The sequence below is a fragment of the Zingiber officinale genome, chromosome 1A (genome assembly GCF_018446385.1).
Source record: "Zingiber officinale cultivar Zhangliang chromosome 1A, Zo_v1.1, whole genome shotgun sequence".
NCBI lineage: Eukaryota > Viridiplantae > Streptophyta > Magnoliopsida > Zingiberales > Zingiberaceae > Zingiber > Zingiber officinale.
This window is the reverse complement of record NC_055987.1, coordinates 161155204-161174382: the sequence shown is the minus strand read 5'-3', so window position 1 is coordinate 161174382 and position 19179 is coordinate 161155204. Positions and strand designations below refer to the sequence as shown.

At 37.6% G+C, this 19179-nt stretch overlaps 1 protein-coding gene and 1 pseudogene across 1 annotated transcript; both read left to right on the top strand.

Moving 5' to 3' along the window:
• The first annotated feature begins 290 nt into the window (after window positions 1–290).
• LOC122038213 (phosphoinositide phospholipase C 6-like) lies at window positions 291–6487 on the top strand. The gene is made up of 9 exons (XM_042597857.1): window positions 291–806; window positions 2560–2756; window positions 2896–3031; window positions 3124–3366; window positions 3472–3701; window positions 3874–3991; window positions 5569–5721; window positions 5820–5906; window positions 6021–6487. Exons 1-9 carry the CDS (start codon window positions 489–491, stop codon window positions 6312–6314), a joined length of 1776 nt encoding a protein of 591 aa, XP_042453791.1. The 5' UTR covers window positions 291–488; the 3' UTR covers window positions 6315–6487.
• A 1261-nt stretch (window positions 6488–7748) lies between these two features.
• Window positions 7749–10311, top strand: LOC122038216 (annotated as a pseudogene).
• The last annotated feature ends 8868 nt before the right edge of the window (window positions 10312–19179 follow it).

The window sequence follows — 19179 nt, the reverse complement described above, 5'->3', positions numbered from 1 at the left end:
AAGATTGAATTATAGTATTAAACATAAAATATTTTTAAATTTAAAAAAATAGATATGTACTAGGTGTGTAAGGTAAAATATGCAAGATACATATAAAAGTGTGGGGCATGGAAGTGATACGAACGTATGTGATGGGAGTTAGACATTATATCATTACTATATAATTTTATGGTACTTATCTTAAATAAAAATAATTTTTTTTAAAAAAATCTTTAACTTTAATATTATAATCATATATATATATATATATATTACATTTTCTAAAATCCTAAAGGTGAGTCGAGATACGCTTCGCATTGGCGTCCGAAAGATTCGCGTAGGATATTACGTTTCGAACGGTTAGGAAGCACTGGCTTCTCGATTCTTCCTCCCAACAACACTAACTCCCTCCTCCTCCTCCTCCTCCTCCTCCTCCCCTTCTTCCTCCTCGTCGCAGAAGAGAAGAGAAGCAGCAGGGTGGGTGATACGATCTATGTATCGCTTGCCCAATGGGGACCTACACCTGCTGCCTCTGCTTCACCCGCCGCTTCCGCTCCGCCGAGGTCCAGCCGCCAGCCGACGTCCGCGCCGCCTTCGAAACCCACACCGAGGGCGCCACCCACATGAACGCCGATCAACTCCGCCGTTTCCTGACCGAAGCGCAGGGCGAGGCCACCCCCGATGATGCTGATCGGATCATCGAGCAGACCATCCAGCTTCGCCCACGCCAGCCCTTCCTTGCTATCCTCTCCAAGCCCGCATTGACCGTAGAAGACTTCTATAACTACCTCTTCTCTGAGGATCTCAATCCTCCTGTTCGATCTCAGGTGAGAGCCCTTTGCCCGCCGTCATCTTCTCCTCCTACGATCCAAAGAGACATTCTTTTAGGGACTACCTAGCATCAGCGGCTGAAATATATCTGATGCGAGAAACGTGATTTAGGGATTAATTTTCTTTATGATCATAACCTTTGCAGGTTGCTTCTCTCACGCTACGTAATCGATTAATTGATTAGGAGAAAAAATTTACTTTGCTGTTTGAATCAGGAGAGTTGCAATGCTATGCTATTGATCTAGTTTATTGATTTGGTTCAATCAATCTCTTTTCTGTTCATTATATTTGCACATTCTTCCTCCCACGCTAGGTGTTCATTTAATTTGTTGAAAAAGGCTATGTCGCTTCATGAATCACGTGGGCTACAATGCGATTCTATGACTTAGTTTATCCATTCTATTTATTTGGGATTGGGAACAACGTGGATTTATTTGGTTTTATGGGATGAAGGGGGAGACCTACCAATGTTATCACTTCATATGCTCCAGAGTCCCAGACCGCCTATCTTGATATACGAAATTATGAGAAAAACAAAGTATAAAAAAAAATGCACAGGCCCTGTATACAAAAATAAAGTTAGTGTTAACTTACATCTCAATTATTGTTGTTGGGAAATAGCTTGACCCGCAATATGAGCAATAAGCAAGTAATCTGGTCGTTTTTTTATCTTCGTGCTGATCTAATAGGATATATATATAGTATATGCAATATACAATCTCTTTAGGTAATTCTATTAAGTAAGTTGGCTTTCTAGGAGGAAAAAATTGATCCTGTTCATTTGAGAATGAGAAATTAATTAGGGTTGTTTTTGATGATTTTCTCCTCCAAGAGAGGAATAATTCTTGTAATTTTAATCCCTAATCTAAGCACTCGTTTGACAAGTGATAGACACTTTAGATGCTAATTATGTTCATGTCACTTATAAATATGACCTCCTGTGCAATGTTACATTATGTGTTTTAAATTGTATGCATATATGTTTTCTTTGTTGAAATGAAAGCAAAGAGGATGTGAGGTTGTTATTCTCGAGAGACAAGAATTTAACATTAAGAGAAAAGACTTTAATATATAAACTTACAAATTTATGCAATATGAATTGTTGTGCTTCTCTCTGTTTAACCTATGCAAGAAGCCTCCAAAGTTTCAGTGTTCCTACAATTTTCTTTTTTTTTCTTTGATTTATGTTGTAAGTTTCTGCGTCCAGCCACAGCACTTCCATGTTTAGACCTTGGATGAATCTTTTTTATCTGCACAAGCTTCAACTTAATATATATGGTCGAACTTGATTTTACAAGCTTTGTTCTCCTTTACCGGTCCAGGCTCAGCCTAATGCTGCATTAAAAAATGATCATATATTACACCTCAACGAATTCATTTTAGAGCAACATTTGTAAAATATTTCGATGCTTGATCTTCAATAGAAATTTATGACTAAAAAAATTGGGAATACATTGAAGCAACATTGCCCATCATCTGAATTCAGTCACTTATCAATTTCTCAAGCTATTGCTAATGTAATGCTACGTGTTTGCTGCAAGGAGAAAATATCATCCTCAAAGAAAAAAATATTAGTGTAGGATTATTGATCTAGGGCAAGAACTTTCTCTTTCTTGCTATGTGCTTGACACACATGCTTTTCAGAATCAAGCCTAATGTTAAGACAATTCATAGACTTGTTGCATGATAACTTTTCGACTTGCCAGCTAAGTATGCAAATTAACTAGATAACACATTTTTCATCAACAGGTTCACCAAGATATGACTGCTCCATTATCCCACTATTACATCTATACAGGGCATAATTCATACTTGACTGGGAATCAGCTGAGCAGTGATTGCAGTGATGTTCCAATTATAAAAGCACTCCAAGATGGTGTTAGAGTAATTGAGTTAGATATGTGGCCTAATTCTACTAAAGATGACATTGATATTCTCCATGGAAGGTACTAAAACAATGCCCTTAATGTCCCAGTCTTAACTTTGCGTGTTATGCAAATCTTGTTCAGCTCAATAATACTTTGTAATCATATTTTTTACATCCACATTCCTTCTATTTTATTGTATTCTTTATCCATTCCATAGGACATTGACATCTCCAGTGGAGCTTATTAAATGCCTAAGGTCCATCAAGGAGTATGCCTTTACTGCATCACCATATCCTGTCATCATAACTTTGGAGGACCATCTTACTCCTGATCTTCAGGCCAAAGTAGCCCAGGTTATCGTCTTACCTTTTTTTCCTTCTCAGTTGAGTGGAAATTGCTGATGTTTTCCTGTAAACCTAGTTCTTACAGTTAACTGATTTATTAGATGGTTGTAGAAACATTTGGAGACATGCTATACTACCCTGAATCAGAATCTTCTAATGAATTCCCTTCACCAGAAGCATTAAAGGAAAGGATTATTATTTCAACCAAACCACCAAAAGAGTATCTTGAAGCTAAGAATGACAAAGAAAATAATTGTGACACCCAAGATGTGAATGAATCAGATGATGAAGCTTGGGGGAAAGAGGTTCCTGATGTTCAGACTGAGCTTGAATCTGCTGATAAGGTATCATATTGCTAATATTTAATATTATTATTATTTTCGCTACATGGAAATCCAAATACAATTTCCTGGAGTCCAATCCTCCATAACAATAACTAAAATGTTCAGACTGGAGAAGATAATTCAGATGATGGTGATGATAGTGATGTTGATGATGACCAAAAAGTAAATCAGAGTTCCCCACCAGAGTACAAGTCTTTGATCACTATTCGTGCTGGAAAACCTAAGGGCGATTTAAGTGATGCACTAAAAGTTGATCCAGATAAAGTCAGACGTCTCAGTTTGAGTGAGAAGGAACTTGCAAAGGCAGCTGCTTCTCATGGTCTGGATCTAGTGAGGTACTAGATCTTTATTTTAACTTGTGTGGACAACTAACTTATTACTGAAAAAGGACACTTTTTTTTCCTTTCCATGTGGAGATTTCATTTAAGAATTTTTTCTTGACGTCAAGACTCTTTTACCTTGTAAACAAATTGCCAGCAGCTTCTTGATACTCACTTTCTCTTGTAGATTTACGCAGAGAAATCTTCTTCGGATATATCCAAAGGGTACACGTGTCAATTCTTCTAATTATAACCCATTCGTTGGATGGATTCATGGTGCTCAGATGGTGGCATTTAATATGCAGGTGAGCCATATCTTGGGTTCTTTGCTATTTTGTTTTTACTCTATTCTAATTTGATATTTCACGCGCAAAAAGTTTCCATCCAATTGAATGTTTATTAATTACTTCACAAGGATAGAACTATATCTAACAAACCTCTAAAATTTTAAAAAAAAAATCTATAAAATTGAAGTTAGATCGGTTATGTTATATGGAGTTGGATGTTGGGCTATGATTCGAGCACATAAGCAGAAGATGAAAGTTATAGAGATGAGGATGTTAAGGTGGTGGATGTGTGGACATATGAGGATAGATATAATAAGAAATGAGAGTATTAGAGAAAAAGTCGGAGTTGCATCTATTGAGGGAAAACTTCGAAAGACACATTTAAGATGGTACGGGCATGTACTTAGATGACCAATAAATGTTCCAGTTAGGCGATGTGAAACTATAACAAACATACATATCAAATGAGGAAGAGGAAGACAAAAAAGACTTGGTTAGCAACAATAAAACAAGATAAAATTTATTTAAATATAGAATGATTATATAGTAGGAGATAGAGCTCAATGGCGTAAAAGGATCCATATAGTCGACCTCATTTAGTTGGATAAGACTTGGTTGATGTTGTTGTTGTTGGATAGAACTATATATTTTTTTTTTTGGATAATCCACAGAATATAGTTCAGTTTTCAAATGTTGCAGTAACTCTAACCTGGTCCCAGCAGAAGGCTTGAAACCAGCATGGGAGAACTACACTCTTGTTTTTGCCAATATCGATTATATTTTGAGCATTTGACTACTGTTGGTGATTATATTTGAAAAATTAGGACGCAGTGAGCATTCAATTATCCATCTGATGTGGAGCTTGAGTAAGACCATTGTGCAAAGACTTAGCCCTTCAAGAGGAAAAAAACATTCTTGGCTCACGCTGCCAAGCAGCAGTTTACATATGATGCCAAAATCACCTCTTGGAGAAAATTTCTGATAGACTTGTGAATTCTGATAATTGTAAAATAAATTTGAAGCAATATTTTGACTAACATAGTAATTTCTATCCAAGGCCTACTTTATTTTTGCATGTCTCCAAGGCGTTTATATTAGGAACTGTTTCATCTCAGATTCATGAAACAAAGGAAACTCATTTATAAAATGTCATTCACTCAGTGGCTTCTTTCTGAGACATTGATATAATTTTTTTTTTCAAAAATGAGATCCATTTCTAAGAGGGAAGATAGACTTCCAAATAGGCATCAAGTTCCAAATGTAAGCCCAAATAGGCATCAAGTTCCAAATGTAAAGCCCAAATAGGCATCAAGTTCCAAATGTAAGCTTGCATATGGTTACACATGGTGTAGCTAATTTGTGGTGGAAACTATTGATGGTTTATCTGACAGATAGTTTCTGGTAAAATGTAAGTGATTCAAATATTCAGACAATGTATTATTAGAAATATAATATTCGTATAAATGTTGTGAATTCAGCTATCAGGGACTGGGGGACTCATCATCATCTATATTTTGTTCCTCGGAGGTTCTAGCTGCAATTTTATCATATCATTTTTGACATTACTATTATATTCAACACTTTCCCATTGATAGGGATATGGAAGGTCATTGTGGTTGATGCATGGATTCTATAAAGTCAATGGAGGATGCGGATACGTAAAGAAACCTGAATTCTTGCTGAAGAATGGGCCAAACGATGGTGATTTTGATCCTACAGCTAAATTTCCAGTAAAGAAAACCTTGAAGGTATCTTTTTCTTCTCCTTTTGAAAGTTATGTCATCTTTCTGGTTGTCCAATTTTACTGCGGTTTAAGATTTTTTTTTCATTTTCCTTCTTTCTCCAGGTCAAAGTATACATGGGCGATGGTTGGCGCGTGGATTTCAACCAAACACATTTTGATTCATATTCACCTCCAGATTTCTATACAAGAGTAACCGAGCCTGCCTTCTTTATCTGCTAATCTGATTGATAACATGAATCTGAAACCAATTCATTCTATTTATTGAACATTATATAAAACAAATAATTAGTCGTTGTTCAACAGCTAGGGATCGCAGGGGTGCCATCTGACACCACAATGAAGAAAACAAAGGCAATAGAGGATAACTGGATCCCAGTATGGGACGAGGAGTTCATCTTCCCATTGACGGTGCCTGAACTCGCCCTGCTGAGGATAGAAGTGCACGAGCACGACAAGTCAGGGAAAGATGACTTCGCAGGGCAAACATGCTTGCCAGTTTCCGAGCTACGACAAGGGTTCCGATCAGTGCCACTCTTTGATCGTAAAGGAATGAAGTTTAAATCCGTTAGACTGCTCATGAGATTTGAATTCGAGTAAATTCACAAAACGCGTCGATATGTTTCCTTTCAAATTCAGAGGAGGGGTGTGGATATTGTTTCCTTTTGATTTTTACTGTCATTGCTAGTCTTTTAACAGATCTGCAATTGTGTGAAATTGCACATGTTTTTTTGTATGATTTTTCGAGAGGACTGTTAATGGACTGTAGATGAGGCCGAATATGAATTATTAAAGGTTATAGTTTTTCATGCAAAATATATATATATATATATATATATATATATATATATATATATATATATTACTATCTTATTATTTTATTAAAAATCTCCTCTTTTACTAACTAATTTTGGTGAAGCCTAAAATACATTTACGTTAATATTTTTTTTCTATTCACACTAAAAATAATTTCAAGATTTATTAGTAATTCCACCAGCGAAACAATCAGTGATCTAGAGTTCGAGACTCAGCTATAGCATATTATTATAAATTTTTTTCATCATTAATTTTCTTTGATTATTTTATATAAAAAAATATAGTTCTCTTTAGTCCCATATCTTAAAATTGACAACACTATGATCAAAGAAACGTTAAAAAATATATTTTTCTTAATTTTTTTTACTAAGACAAGTATAATATTAAATTAAAATAATTTTTTTCATAAGAAAATCCGTTATAGTAGTTTGTTGATGGCATTTTCTAGCGTCGCTATTGCATGAGTTCTTACCTAAATAATTAATTCTTGGTTACTAAAAAATCCAAACAATTTGGATTTTCAAAGATCCAAATAATTTATATAGGAATGCTAATGGTCAGAATCTGACCAGTTAGAATTCTTGTATATATGTATGTACAAAGGTATTTTAATAATATTATATGCATATATTAATTACATACATGTTCATGCATGTATTATGATTGGACGATAGAGAATTCTAACTGGCCAGATTCTAGCCAACAAGATTTATATTACACACGCGTAATAATAAAAGGGTAGTGCTAAATGACCAGAATCTGGTAAGCTAGAATGTATACATGCATGCATATACAAGAACATTTTAGTAATATCAAATGTGTATTTAATTACATACATGCACATGGATGTATTATAACGATAATTCTTGTTGGCCAGAATCTGGCCAGCTAGAATTACCTATGCTCTAATTAAAATGCATACATATGTACATGCATGTAATTAATGTACACAGATAATATTATCAAAATACCCATGTATACACTTGCATGTATTGATTCTAGCTGGTCAGATTCTGGCCATTTAGCATTACCCTGTATTATAATTAGGGGATATAAATTTCTAATTAGTCAAATTCTACCCAATAAAATTTATTGTAAAATTATCGTGTCGGTGCTCATAAAGAATCGAAATTCAACGGATCTATTCGCGTACTTTTGCAAATTTATATCCAGTTTTAAATTTCAATCAATTCACGTGAAAATGTTCCCCACAAATAAAAGATGGCTCCATCGGCCCCATCCTCCTCGGGTTCCATCTTTTTTTTATTCATAAAAAGGAAATGAAATGAGATGAGATTTCCTCATCACTAGTCACTAAAAACGCTCCACAATTCTTCAGCCTTTCAAAAATGAGTTTCATGGCGATGATCTTTGGCAGCCAGGTCGCTCTTTCATGCATTGTCTTCTGTTTTCTTTTTCCGGCGCCGGTGGCACCCGCCGGAGTCGATCACTGCGAAGGCACTCTGTACCCAGAACTGTGCGCCTCCACCCTCTCGGTCATCCCGGATCTCCACGCCAAGTCCCTCCCCGACGTCATCTGCGCCACCATCAACGCTTCTGAGGCAGCCGTCAACGCCGCCGCCAAGAATTGCTCCAACTACCTCCGCCACCACAGCTACGCCCTGGACGGCCGCGAGCGCTACGCCCTCTCCGACTGCCTCGATCTCTTCTCGCAGACCCTCGACGAGCTGGCCGTCGCCGCGTCCGACCTCTCCCGCCGCAACCCGTCCTCCCTGATCGACGACGTCCGCACCGTCCTCTCGGCCGCCATCACCAACCAGGACACCTGCCTCGACGGTTTCGCCTACGTCGGCCACGACGGCGGATACCGCCACGCCATCGAGAGCCGGCTCTACCACCTGTCGCACATGGTCAGCAACTCCCTTGCCATGGCGGGGAAGATACAGCGGCGGGAACCTCGCCGGAAAGAGGCCCCGGAGGGGTACGGCGAGTTGGACGCCGTCAGCGAGTTCCCTGCGTGGTTGCCCAAGAAGGACCGGAGGCTGCTGCAGGCGGCGACTAACGAGACGAAGGCGGACTTGGTGGTGGCGAAAGACGGAAGCGGGAACTTCACGACGGTGAGCGAGGCGGTGGAGGCGGCGCCGAGCAACGGGAAGCAGAGGTTCGTGATCCACGTGAAGGCGGGGACGTACCTGGAGAACGTGGAGGTGACGAAGAAGAAGAAAAACTTGATGTTAATGGGCGACGGGATCGGGAAGACGGTGATCAAAGCCAGCAGGAACGTGGTGGATGGATGGACCACCTTCCGGTCAGCCACCGTCGGTGAGTAAACTCTTAACTCGAACCTATTTCTTCGTCTCCTCCCTGCACCTCGTTACCTGACACCATTAATAATTGATTCTGACAGCTTTAATTAATTGCATTTTTTTTTTTGACTTTTCCTTTTGCTTTTAATTCGCTATGCATGAATCTCTACTAAATAATTGCTATGAATTCCTTGCACTCATGCTGTGGATTACAACATATTAATTGCTAAACCCTTTTGCCATTTAGGAGGAGTGCATGCATTAACAATCAGTAAACTTGTGCAGATCTCACAAAAAGTAGCAGTTTCCCAATTAGAGCAAGCATTTTAAAGTGCATTATGGAAACAGAACATGAATATATATAGAGAGAACTAACGCTTTAAACTTTAAAGTAAACGAACATCACATGGTGGCTCCCATTAAAATAGGAGACACGGCGGCTAGGACAATTTGGTTCGACCCTCGTTCGGAAGTCAAGAATTGTTTTGTCCACTCCTCCGACAGAACGTGAACGCAGATTTTTTTTTTTTTTCCTTCCACCGATTGATTGATTAATTAATTAGTGCTTTTATTAATTTACAGCGTAATTTCCGGAGTCATTTGGAAAAGACAAATCGATCGTGCATTAATTGATGTCCTTTACTGCTTGTTTGACTAATGAAATTGATGGTGATTGATGAAGCGGTGGTGGGCGACGGGTTTCTGATGCGCGATCTGACGGTGGAGAACTCGGCGGGGCCGAGCAAGCACCAGGCCGTGGCCCTCCGCGTCGGCGCCGACCTATCCGCCTTCTACCGCTGCAGCTTCGTGGGTTACCAGGACACCCTCTACGCCCACTCGCTCCGCCAGTTCTTCCGCAACTGCGACGTCTACGGCACCGTCGACTTCATCTTCGGCAACGCCGCCGTGGTGCTCCAGAACTGCAGCCTCTACGCCCGCCGCCCCCTCGACAACCAGCAGAACATCTTCACGGCGCAGGGGCGGGAGGACCCCAACCAGAACACCGGCATCTCCATTCATAACTGCAAGGTCGCGGCCGCCTCCGACCTGGCGCCGGTTCAGTCCAGCTTCCGGACCTACCTCGGTCGGCCTTGGAAGGAGTACTCCCGCACCGTCTTCATGCAGTCCTCCCTCGACAGCTTGATCGCGCCGGCGGGGTGGTTGGAGTGGAACGGGAGTTTCGCGCTGAAAACTCTGTATTACGGGGAGTACATGAACAGGGGGCGGGCGCGGCGCCTCCGCGGGTGAATTGGCCCGGCTACAGGGTCATCAACAGCTCGGTCGAGGCGAGCAAGTTCACGGTGGCGGCCTTCATCCAGGGGGATCAATGGCTGACTTCCGTGCCTTTTCTCGCCGGATTAGCATAAACTGGAGATCTGCAGCAGGATGGTTCCATTAATTATTTGGGGCCTTTAATAATTTTAACATTATAATAATTTCCTCTATTTTCATGCATATGTAGTCCAGTCGCTACGCGTATTTTGGAATTAATTAAATGCTTAATTTCATGCTTATTGCTAGTGATCAATAAAATCAATCAGAATGATCATACGCGTTTCTTTTATATATAGAAATACAGGACTTAATCGCAAATAAAAAACCTTGCATCAAATTTTATTTCTATAAACGACAATTTATCAAAGGGGTACATGGTATAATATATTTATCAAAAAGTACATCGTAGGTTGATATTTATCAAAAGGTGTAATTTAACAAATTCAATTTTTAGATTATTCCTCTGACTATCTGGTAACCACGTTGTTCAATCACCATTTTTCAAGCATCCAAGACACAAATTGAATTAAAAAAATAATTTATGATTCGGATACACGTCATCTCATTGACTCTCTCCCTCCATCCCTCTACATGGTGTTATAAACACGAAAGAAATATGAACCCTGCGCTTGCCATTACTGCTCGTGCTGGTTGGCGGGATTGCAATAGACCAGTTAGGTTTTCGCCTTTTCGGGATATTGGCATAAGAGTTTCAAGAGGAGGCCAAAGGACAACTGCAGTTAAGAACGTCAGCCGAGAAGGACAAACTTCTTACAAGAGGAAAATTAGTAGAAGAATACATTTAAAGATTTAGACATGTATGTATAGATTTATTACTGTAAATTAGGATAGTGATGGTAAATAAAAATTACAGTATTGTAGCAAAGGGTGGTGGAAAAAATGATTGTTATGGTTTATTTTCATTGTGTGGGGAATAAATATTCAACAATACCTTCAATATGATGTAATATTTTTAAGTCTTGTTAGTTTATGAGGTTGATAGTTAAGTTTGGCTAACCATTTTTTATTTAGGATTTAGGGCTTAGTCAGTGGTGGTCATAATTTACAAGAAGTGTTTACTTCAGTAGGGGCCTGATATCGATAATATCAGTCCCAACGTGGGCATGATATCATCGATATCAGGCCCAACGTGATCTTTGGTTAAAAGTTGGATTTTATATCATATAAATCTTTTCCTCGCTTAACCCTTCCTAGTGGTTTCAATTGAGCAAAATTACAAATTAACGACAACACTTGATTATGTAGTTGCAAATTTACTAAATTAGTTTGAAATTTATTTATCAGGGACGATCATATAACTGAAGAAATTCTCTCTGAGATATGGAATACACTTGATACAAATTCTAGCATTGGACATGGAGCTAATGTAGGAGAAGTATCCAGAACAAATATTCCATCATCTTCGCAGTATAGTTGTGTGCCTAACACAAATAGAAATAGAACCAGTAATTTCACATTTGATCTAAATAAAGAAGTTAGTATTCAAGAAGATGAAGTTCTGAATCCTTGTACAATACTTGATCATTACTTTGAGCCTACTTAGAGTGAGGAGGAAGGGTATTATAATCGAATTAGAGAGGAATTGCAATGTAATACAGATGTACAAGAATTGTACATTCTTAGCTGATGATATGCAGATTGAACAATATGAAATATCTCTATAGCAGTACAGTGACTTAGAGGAGGAGTTCCCAATAGCTGATGATCCATATATTCTAAATTCTCGATTGCTCCAAAAGCCAATTGAAGAGGCAACATATGAGCATGAATTTTTTGTTGGACAGATTTTTCCGTTTCGACAAGAGTTCAAGAATGCACTTGTGAAACATGCCATGGTTAAACATATGAGATATAACCCAGTTGACACACGGAAAAATAAAGTAAAAGTCGTCTGCTTCAATCAATCGTGTAAATGGAGAGTAGTTGCCCGGAGGATGTAGAGTTCATTGTTACGAAATATATAAAGGAACACCAATGTGGCACCATTAGGAAAAATACTGATCATCAAGCATGCTCTTCATCCTTTGTAGCTTCTTTTGTTAAAGAGTAATTTCTTGCTAATGAACAATACAAGCCAAGTATAATTATAGCAGATATAAAAGCTAGGTTTGAAGTGACCATATCATACAGAAAAGTATACATAGCTCAAGAAAAAGCGATAAAGAAAGTTGTTGGAGATTATGACCAAGAATATAGAGATCTTCCACTATATCTGCGTGAGCTAAGAGTCAGGGATGCTGAAACCTATGTGGCACTACACAGGAATGGAGATAATCAGTTCAATGCTGTTTTTGGGGTTTTGGAGCTTGTAGAAGAGTATCTTCGCAAATTGATTGAAATTGATGCCACACACCTACGAGGCAAATATCCGGGTGTGTTGTTGATGGATATATCAATTGATGCTAATGATAATGTCCTCCCAGTAGCCTTTGGAATCGCTGAAGTTGAATGTGGGTCTACATGGGAGTGGTTTTTGGATCATACGAAGAGATTCTTTGATGTTGATCCAGAGTCAATGACTATAGTATCAGATAGACATCGCGGTATTATATCAGCAGTTAGGAAAGTCTACCCTACCGCCAATCATATTTTTTGTTGCCACCACATGTCTTGCAATATGGTAACAGATACTGGCAGTAGGTCAGGTTTGGGCTTGTTTTGGGCAGCAGCTCGAACAAACACAACACTCCAATATGATCTCATAATGCAGTCCATGCTTGAAAACATCCAGATGCTCATAAATTGCTTCAGAACATTGACCCTAAAAGATGGGCTAATGCACACTTTAGTGGCAGAAGGTACATAATCCTAACAACCGGTTGTGTAGAGAGTTTAAATGCTTTGTTCAAGGAAACGCGTGAACTTCCCATAAACAGGTTAATTGATAATACCAGAAGAAAGGTTGCTCAATGGTTCTTTAACCGTAGGGAGGAAGTGTTGAAATGGTATGTTGCATTGACACCTCATGCTACCAAAGAAATGGAATCAAGGAGGGAGAAAGCTAGACGATATAAAGTCCACCCCTGCTCTCAATCTAAAATGGAAGTAGAGACATGGGGCGCTTCATACATTGTTGATTTGGAGAGAAAATATTGTAACTGCGGGGAGTTTCAAATTTCAGGATTGTCTTGCTCACATGCAATTGTCGTCATCATTCACTGGAACATGGATACACTCTCATATTGTGAACATTATTTTCATTCACAGAATTGGAATGCAACATACATAGATTGTATTTACCCTTGTCGAAGCAAGGAATTTTGGCCTAGGGGAGTAAACAACATTATAGTTCTATGTCCTCGTAGCCTTGTGCAGCCGGGTAGGCGAAAAAAGGCAAGGATCGAGTCAAAACATAATGGGAAAGTAAAAGTCAAATGCAGCAGGTGCAAACAACTGGGTCATAATCGGAGGACCTGTAGAATGCCGCCAACCCCTGGTTCTTGAATTAATTGTAAATTTGAGGAGTTGACCCATATGTTTTGTATGCAGTACATACATAGGATTGTAAGAAAAATAGTTTTGGAAAGTGATGTTTCTGTTATATCGTTTTATGTAGTATTTATTTTATGATACAGTGGTATTGTAGGTATGAGAAGTGTCAACCATCACCTGCAAGGCATAATTAATACTTCACACCATATAGGTTTAGTATATCTCTACATTTCAATTCAACAGGAAGGGGTTTGAAATTTCAAAGTAATGTAAATATGTTTTGAAATATAAATAAGTTCAAACTTAGACAAAGAAATTGTAGTCATCCTTGAAAAATAAGATAGGAGTCATTGAAAAAAAAACAGGTCACTGTTCCATGCCAACTGGCACGAAGCAATAACTTCTAATCCAGGGGGTATAAATAAGTTTTGACACCATTTATATGTTGGTTGCTACTCGAAAAACCTAGAGGTTCCACTGTACAAAAATTTTGTACAAAGGTCTGAACATTTTCCTAGCTACCATGTGTTCTTTTAAATTAAATTTTGGATCGCCTGCGGAACTTAACACGTTTGATCCAAAACTTAATCTATTCGTTCTTTTAGGTTTTGACTTGGGTCTCCTGCGGAACTTAACACGTTCAACGCAAATCACCTTAAGTTATTAATTCCATTAAATATTAATTTCCATAATTGGTTCCCAGTACTGACGTGGCGAGGCACACGGCCTTCTTGGATATGGGAGCAACCACCACCGACTAGACAAAACCTTTTATGGAAAGCTAATATTTAATTTCCTAAAATAACTTTAGGTTAACCGAAAAGAACAATTAAATCACAAGGATAAATAAAACAAAAGAACACAGCATCGAAAAACATATTCGAAATATTAGAATCGTAAGCCTCTTGTGTTTGGTATTATTTCCATAAATAACTAGTATGATGCGGAAAGGAAAAATTACTAGTTATACCTTCTAGAAAGACCTCTTGATCTTCTACCGTATTCCTCTTCTAACCTCGGATGTTGTGTGGGCAACGATCTTTCGAGATGAGAAAACACCAACCACCTTCTTCTCCTCCTAGCTAGGTTCGGCCACAATAAGGAAGCTTTATCAAAGATGAAGAACAAAACACCAACCAAGCTCCAAGAGATGCAAGCTTTCTCTCCTTCTTCTTCTTCTTCTCCAAGTAGTATCCGGCCACCACAAGAACTCCAAGGGAGATGAAGGATTCGGCCACCACAAGAGGAAGAGAGGGAGAGGATGATGACCGGCCACAACACCAAGGAAAAGAGGGAGAGAAATAATAGAGGTTGTCTCCAATGAAGGCACCCCCACCCCTTCTTTTATATTCCTTAGCCTTGGTAAATTAGGAAATTTAATTACAATAAAATTTCCTTAATTTCCTTGACATGATTTAATTGAGAAAAATAAAATAAAATTTCCCAATTAAACTATAATGGTCGGCCACATCATGGAGGAATAAATTAGACAAGTTTTAATCAACAAATTAAAACTTCCTAATTTGTTTCCGGAAATTTTAAAAATAAAATTTCTATTCAAAAATCTCTTCATGGTTGATAAAAAGAAATTTCTATAATTTTAATTTTTCAACATTTGAATAATTTTTAAAGAGAAAATAAAATATCTCACCAATCTACAAATAAGGAAAGAGATCTAATCTCTTTTTTTAATCTTTTGTAGATTCTTTACAAGAGAGATATTTTAATTTTAATTCTATTTAATAAATTATATCTTCCACATAATAAAAATTAAAATTAAAATTCTTTTAAATTTAATATGGCCGGCCCCCTCTAGCTTGGGTTCAAGCTAGGGCCGGCCACCTTAAACCATGCTTAGGCCGACCCTAGCTTGATTCCAAGCTAGCTTGGCCGACCCCCTTTAGGTGGGTATAGAAGGTGGGTATAGGTGGGTATAGTACTCTATAAATAAGAGGCTATGATAGGGACCGAGAGGAGGAATTGGTTTTGGTCTCCTGATAAAATTAAGCATCCCGTGTTCGCCCCAAACACACAACTTAATTTTATCAATAATAATTCATTCCACTAGAGAACTATTATTGAACTACCGCACCAATCCCAAATTATATTTTTGGGCTCCTTCTTATTATGAGTGTGTTAGTCTCCCTGTGTTTAAGATATCGAATGTCCACTAATTAAGTGAGTTACTGATAACTCATTTAATTAATATCTTAGTCCAAGAGTAGTACCACTCAACCTTATCGTCATGTCGGACTAAGTCCACCTGCAGGGTTTAACATGACAATCCTTATGAGCTCCTCTTGGGGACATTATCAACCTAGTATCTCTAGGACACAGTTTCCTTCTATAATCAACAACACACACTATAAGTGATATCATTTCCCAACTTATCGGGTTTATTGATTCATCGAACTAAATCTCACCCATTGATAAATTAAAGAAATAAATATCAAATATATGTGCTTGTTATTATATTAGGATTAAGAGCACACACTTCCATAATAACTGAGATATTTGTTCCTTTATAAAGTCAGTATAAAAGAAACAACCTCAAATGGTCCTACTCAATACACTCTAAGTGTACTAGTATAATTATATAGTCAAGATAAACTAATTCCTAATTACACTACGACCTTCCAATGGTTTGTTCCTTTCCATTTTGGTCGTGAACTACTGTTTATAATTTATAAGGTACTGATAACATCATCTTCTATATGTGACACCACATACTATGTTATCTACAATATAAATTAATTGAACAACTACAAATAAATGTAGATAAATTGACCAAATGTGATTCTTTATTTAACATAAATGTTTACAAAAGCTTAGGCTTTCAGTATACACTCCAACATTATACTATCTCCCCACCCAAACCATCACAGGGAACTTGATTTCAGGTAAATCCAGGTAGGGGAGGGCCATCAGTGGATTTTGGTCAAAACTCACTGATGGACCTACACACATCTGATTTGACCCATTTAAGTTCTAGTGGGATTCTAGAATTGCAAGGACTCTAAAGGTGCTAGAAAATCATGATTTAAAGCTATATATGTGTGGTAGGAAGTGTTGAAAAAAAAATCAGTCATCGTTGGGCTTGATATGAGAGCATATCAGGCCCACCGTAGGTCTGATATGAGCGCATATCAGGCCCAACGTGGGGCTTGATATTAAATCATTTTTTAAAACTTGATTCTATCTCCCCCTTCTATAAACTCAACACGTGCTACCATGGTCCTTATAAAAAAATAAAATAACATTTGAAGGTGCTACCATAGGGTTTAAGTCTACAGCATGGTCATCAGTGGGTTCTGTGCTAACTGACACAAAGTCATGACTTAGTTTCCAGGGGGTATAAATAAGTTTTGACACCATTTATACCATCTCCCCACCCAGGTCATCACAGGAAACTTGATTTCAGGTAAATCCAAGTAGGGGAGGGTCATCAGTGGGTTTTGGTCAAAATCCACTAATGGACCTACACACCTCTGATTTGACTCATTTCAGTTCTAGTGGGATTCTGGAATTGCAAGGACTCCAAAGGTGCTAGAAATCATGATTTAAAGCTATATATGTGTGGTAAGAAGTGTTGAAAAAAAATTCAACTACCGTTGGGTCGTATATGAACGTGGGGCCTGATATTAAATCGTTTCTTAAAACTTGATTCTATCTCCGCCTTCTATAAACTCAACACGTGCTACCTGTTAGAGTGTATACTAAAAGTCTAGCTTTTGTATAAACATTTATTTAGAAATAAAGAATCACAATGGTCAAATAACTACATTTATTTGTTAAGTGTAGTTGTTCAATTAATTTATATTGTAGATAACATGGTGTGTGGTGTCACACACAGAAGATCATGTTATCGGTTCTTTATAAATTATAAATAGTTACGCGCGACTAAGATGGAAAGGAACAAACCATCGGAATAGTCATAGTGTAATTAAGTATTAGTTTATCTTGATTAATAAATTACACTGGTACACTCTAAGTGTATTGAGTAGGACCATTTAGGTAAGTTCTTTTTGTACTGACTTAGTAAAAGAACTAGACCTTAGTTATTATGGAAGTGTGTGCTCTTAATCCTAATATAATAACAAACATATATATTTAATATTTATTTCTTTAATTTATCAATGAGTGAGATTTAGTTTGATAAATCAAAAGGTCCGATAAGTTGGGAAATAATATTATTTATAGTGTGTGTTGTTGATTATAGAAGGAAATTGTGTCCTAGAGAGTTAGGTTGATGATGTCCCAAGAGGAGCTTATAAGGATTGTCATATTAAACCCTGCAGGTGGACTTAGTCCGACATGACGATAAAGTTGAGTGGTACTACTCTTGGACTTAGATATTAATTAAGTAAGTTGTCAGTAACTCATTTGAATTAATGAACATTCGATATCTTAAACACAGAGAGACTAACACACGCATAATAAGAAGGTGCCCAAAATGTAATTTGGGATTGATGCGGTAGTTCAATAATAGTTCTTTAGTGGAATGAATTATTATTGATGAAATTAAGTTATGTGTTCGGGGCGAACACGGGATGCTTAATTTCATCAGGAGACCAAAACTAATTCCTCCTCTCGGTCCCTATCGTAGCCTCTTAATTATAGAGTACTATACCCACCTATACTCACCTTCTTACCCATCCTATAGGGGCCGGCCAAGCTAGCTTGGAGTCCAAGCTAGGGTCGGCCAAAGGCATGGTTCATGGGTTCATGAGGTGGTCGACCTAGCTTGAACCCAAGCTTAGGTGGCCGACCCTATTAAATTAAAAGTAATTTTATTTTTTAAAATTTTTCTTATGTGGATTCCATGGTTTTAAAAGAGAGTTTAAAATTTAAATCTTTCCTTTTATAGCTTTCTACAAAAGATTAAGAAAAGATTTGAAATCTTTCCTTATTTGTTGATTGAAAGGTAGATTTTAATTTTGAGAAAACTTTCCTTTTTAACCATGTTCATGATTTAAAAGAGAGTTTAAAAATTAAATATTCTCTTTTATTAGTTTCTACAAAAGATTAAGAAAAGATTTGATATCTTTCCTTATTTGTAGATTGAAAGGAGATTTTAATTTTTTAAGATAACTTTTCTTTTTGGAAATCATCCACATGTTTAAAAGAAAAATTTTAATTTATAAAATTTCCTTTTTACAAACCATCATGAAGGGAAAAATTATTAGAGAATTTTTTTTATAAATTTCCGGAAACAAATTAGAAAGTTTTAATTCTTGTGTGAATTAAACTTTCCTTGATTGTGGATTAAAAGTGGTCGGCCATTATAATTAAGAAAAGAAAATTGTTTTTAATTAAATAAATTTTCTTTTTCATAGCAAAGGAATTAAGGAAGTTTTTTATTAAAATTTCCTTATTTGCCAAGACCAAGGAATATAAAAGAGGGGGTATAGGTGCCTTCAAGGGAACAACTCTATTCTTTTTCTTCCTCCCTCTCTTCCTTGGTGGTGTGGTCGGCCCCTCTTTTTCTCTCCTCTCCTTATTGTGGCCGAAACCTCTTCATTGGTGGAGTTGCTTTGGTGGCCGGATCAAGCAAGGAGAAGAAGGAGAGAAAGGAAGCCTAATCTCTAGCATCCCTTGGAGCATTGGTGGTGGCCAAACCTATCCATCAAGAAGGACTCTTGGTGGCCGAAACC